The sequence below is a fragment of the Montipora capricornis genome, unplaced genomic scaffold (assembly GCF_036669925.1).
Source record: "Montipora capricornis isolate CH-2021 unplaced genomic scaffold, ASM3666992v2 scaffold_468, whole genome shotgun sequence".
NCBI classification, from domain to species: domain Eukaryota; kingdom Metazoa; phylum Cnidaria; class Anthozoa; order Scleractinia; family Acroporidae; genus Montipora; species Montipora capricornis.
Window position 1 is genome coordinate 217,501 of NW_027180204.1, and position 3,572 is coordinate 221,072.

The 3,572-nt window shown below is 41.1% G+C and overlaps 1 protein-coding gene across 2 annotated transcripts in view; it reads left to right on the forward strand.

Moving 5' to 3' along the window:
- Positions 1 to 3,223, forward strand: part of LOC138036222 (bone morphogenetic protein 1-like) — a 28,107-nt gene extending 24,884 nt beyond the window's left edge. For both annotated transcript variants that reach the window (XM_068882572.1, XM_068882573.1), the window contains 3 exons: positions 1 to 138; positions 1,769 to 2,167; positions 2,870 to 3,223. The exon at positions 1 to 138 is cut by the window's left edge and continues 113 nt beyond it. In XM_068882572.1, the coding sequence (XP_068738673.1) occupies positions 1 to 138; positions 1,769 to 2,167; positions 2,870 to 2,955 (623 nt within the window). In that variant the 3' untranslated portion in view covers positions 2,956 to 3,223. The remainder of the gene's footprint in view (positions 139 to 1,768; positions 2,168 to 2,869) is intronic.
- Positions 3,224 to 3,572: the final 349 nt, after the last annotated feature.

Below are 3,572 nucleotides of genomic sequence, written 5' to 3' on the forward strand. Positions count from 1 at the left end.
TCTTGGATTTCCAAACTCGGCTGGTTGGAAACGGACTATTTCGAACATATTTCGGGGAAAATTTCTACATACGCTTAAAATCAGATGACTCCTTCAATTACAGGGGATTTAAATTCTCGTATATTGTTAGATCTGATGGTAAGTCAGTATTGCTTTGTCTTTAATCCCATCATCATCATCATCCTCATTATCGTCGTCATCGTCATCGTTATTGTCATCTCCCATTAAAACGGACTTCAAATCTTGTATATTGTCAAATCTGATAGTAAGTCCGTAGTATATCGTTATCATTATCATAATGCTTTATGACAGATATGGTAATGCCGGAAATTTTAGCTCCTTTATCAGGTGGTACCAAGTAACTTTAGGCTTGAAGAACTCTTCAGATGATCCTTGCTGATCCCAGCAAGATTGTTCTCTGAAGTTTTACCAACTCTACCCCAGCATTAATCATTCTCAGGTAGTCCTCTGGTCTCCTCGAAATAGTTCCCAGATATTACCATCATCATCATCATTATCATTATTGTTATTGTTCTTATTATTAACACAATTAAGCTGCATCCTATACCGATTTAATGAAAATTGAGGTTGTGACATGCTGCGTGGTATCTTTATCCGTTTGTGGGACGTCCATGGTGGTTACGGCCAACCACACAGTGTGTTAGTTTTTGGCTCTTGACCTCACCCACAAGAGGGGTATGACGCTGGAAAACAATCGGGCGGCAAGCAAGGCCGGGAATATTTCTTTGTCGTGGTCTGCAAACCAATGGCCTTTCATAGCCTGAATGAATTTTTCTTCCGATTTTTCTGGGGAGGGGTGGTCAATGTCGTAATGTAAACAGCTCTGTTACTCCTGTGTGAGTAAGGACTAAACCAGCCATGGAGGCACGCAAACCCTTATCTTTTTTTAGGGTTAATGTAGACTTGATTTTCGAAATCTGAGCGAAATAGAACTGATTCACTATACCTCGCACGTATAGCAAACTGTCCATACTCCTCCCGTGTTAGTATTTAAACCGCCTGTGGAAGATTTATTGGCTTTTATTCGAGTACCAATATGTGACACGCATGTGTGAATCGTGCAGAGCCATTAGTCTTATTGGGTCGATTATCTGAACAAAGAAAGGAAAGGAAGGAAAGGAACTTTATTTAAGTGTCTAGTAGATTTAGCGCTGAAGCACTAATTGAGGACACTGTAAAGTGAAATTGGCAATTAACGCAAGAAGTCAAACGTTGGTTTTTGAGGAGAGGGGAAACCGGAGTACCCGGAGAAAACCTCTCGGTGCAGAGTAGGGAACCAACAAACTCAACCCACATATGACGCCAAGTCGAGGAATCGAGCCTGGGCCACATTGGTGGGAGGCGAGTGCTCTCACCACTGCGCCATCCCTGCACCCTCAAATGCACCCCAACAAATGCTTTAGATAAACATGTCCTCTTCGAATCTCGATTTCGCGCGGCCATTTTCTCTTGTCCCTGTCGACTAACCAATCGACGAGAGAAGGACTGCTCGTGATCTATTTCATTACGGCAAATTGTAGAAAATGAGCTCTGTTCCTTGTCAAAAATAGCGTCGAGAACTAAGGAAAGAGCTACGGAGAAAAGCATAATACACTTGAAGCGACTCACATTCAGAAAGGCCTCCAGGTAAATAATTATTGACGATCGAAATGTCAGTGGGGCAGATAACCGAAACGCTCTTTTTACGCAAAATACCTTTGTATTACGCCTTAATTTTAATTATGTTGGGCTTTCATTATCTTTGTAGCCGGCGGAGGACAATCCTACTTGAATGTTTCCGAAGGTGAGATTAACACTCCAAAATTTGGCTCAAAGAACTACCCGGCGAACTTCGAGTGGCAGTGGTTTCTTCTCGCACCAGAAGGACATCAGATTAAAATCACATTCAGCGATCAATTCGAATTAGAACAAAGCGAGTATTGCAAAAACGACTACTTGGAGGTCAGAGAGGCTTACTTCAAGGATTTAAGCAATCTGGTGAGAGGAATTGAAGCAAATTATGGAGCCATCCTTGCTAGGCCGACGTGTGGCACCAATAAGCCACAAGACATGCTCAGCGCCGGGAACATGGTTTGGGTGCATTTTAAGAGCGACAGTAATTCTACCACCACATACAAGGGATTCAAAGCAACTTTCACCACATCTGGTATGTGTAAAACTATGTCGGTATGATTGAGTTGTGATAAATGCCAAAAAGTTGCTCGACAAAGGCAAAACAACTGTTATAGCACTAGCGGCAGCGATGATGATAATAGAAGGGAGTTCGCGCAACAACGACGGCGCCTGCAACAAGGACACCTCGAAAACGCAAATTTACTATGCAAAAGCACGGGCTCTGTAGCTATCTCCCGACTTCTCTTTTCATTGAACGAGTATCTTATAAACAACGGCACTCGATGCTTGTCCGATAACAAAACGATTGGACTCAAAACATTCCTCAGACTACCGAAATTTTGTTGTCCAAGTCTTGTTACATGAAAGAACCAATAATATTCTTGTTCTGTGGCGTTGTCTTTGTTGTCGTCCTCATTTATCTTGAACTCCCTTTTATCATCACTCACTTATACACATTTGCATGTTTTTGCTTCACGAGTTCACTGGCTTTTTTCAATGCTCCGTCTGCTGGTGTATCATCAATTGAAAACCGCTCTTGTTGGAGGTACGTCGGAAGTGGGTCGTCCTAGCCTCCTTCCAGTTACTTCGTTCCGAGACACGCAAAAAATCCTTCACAAAAATTCTACGAAAGCCGCGCCCCCTTCATAATACACTGTTTAGCAGCGTTCTTATAAAAGGTTTCAGAGGGAAGCCAACAATTCTCTGATTGACCAAATCTCTCTTTGTTTTGTAGGTCAATGCCGGAGCTTTCTGGTCAACAACGCGTCGACTGTTCTGTTGTTGTTAGCTTCAATGACGTTCACGACATTTTTCGTCTGAAATGGTCTCGTCAGATGACACCCTGTTCATTTGCACTATTCGCTATAGCGAATTTATCCTCATAAAATAATTGACGTGTATGCAAGTTAAGAAACAAACTTCCTCTTTTAGGCTAGCTCTAAAAAATACAATATATAACTTAAGGTGATTCCTTAGTAACAGAAGTTGTTGTAACATTTTCTTTGAACTTTTCTCGATTGTTCCCTATATTAAAGTGACTCGAAATGTGCAATTAAAAAATAAGTCACCAATCCCGTTTGGGAGATATAACTTGCTCAAGTGACTCATTTTATCATTGCGACTTCATCTATCAAGGACAAGTTTGTTCCATCGGTTCACGCTACGTTTTGCAGGAACAGGAAGCACAGCTTTGATGTAATTCTTGAAATAACAAACAGGTGTATTGTATTGTTCAAAAGGAGTAATTTAATGTTTGTTTTATGGCACAGGCACAAGCCATGAAAAGGGGCTGACTACGAATATTCCTTGGGTGCATTTTGTGTCCATGAGTGATGGCTACGAATACTTTTTTCTCTGTAATTTTTTTTCTATCGTAATTTTTTTTAAGATTTACAGCACAAGAGGAGGAGTAAGAGAATAAAATTATGCCAAAATAA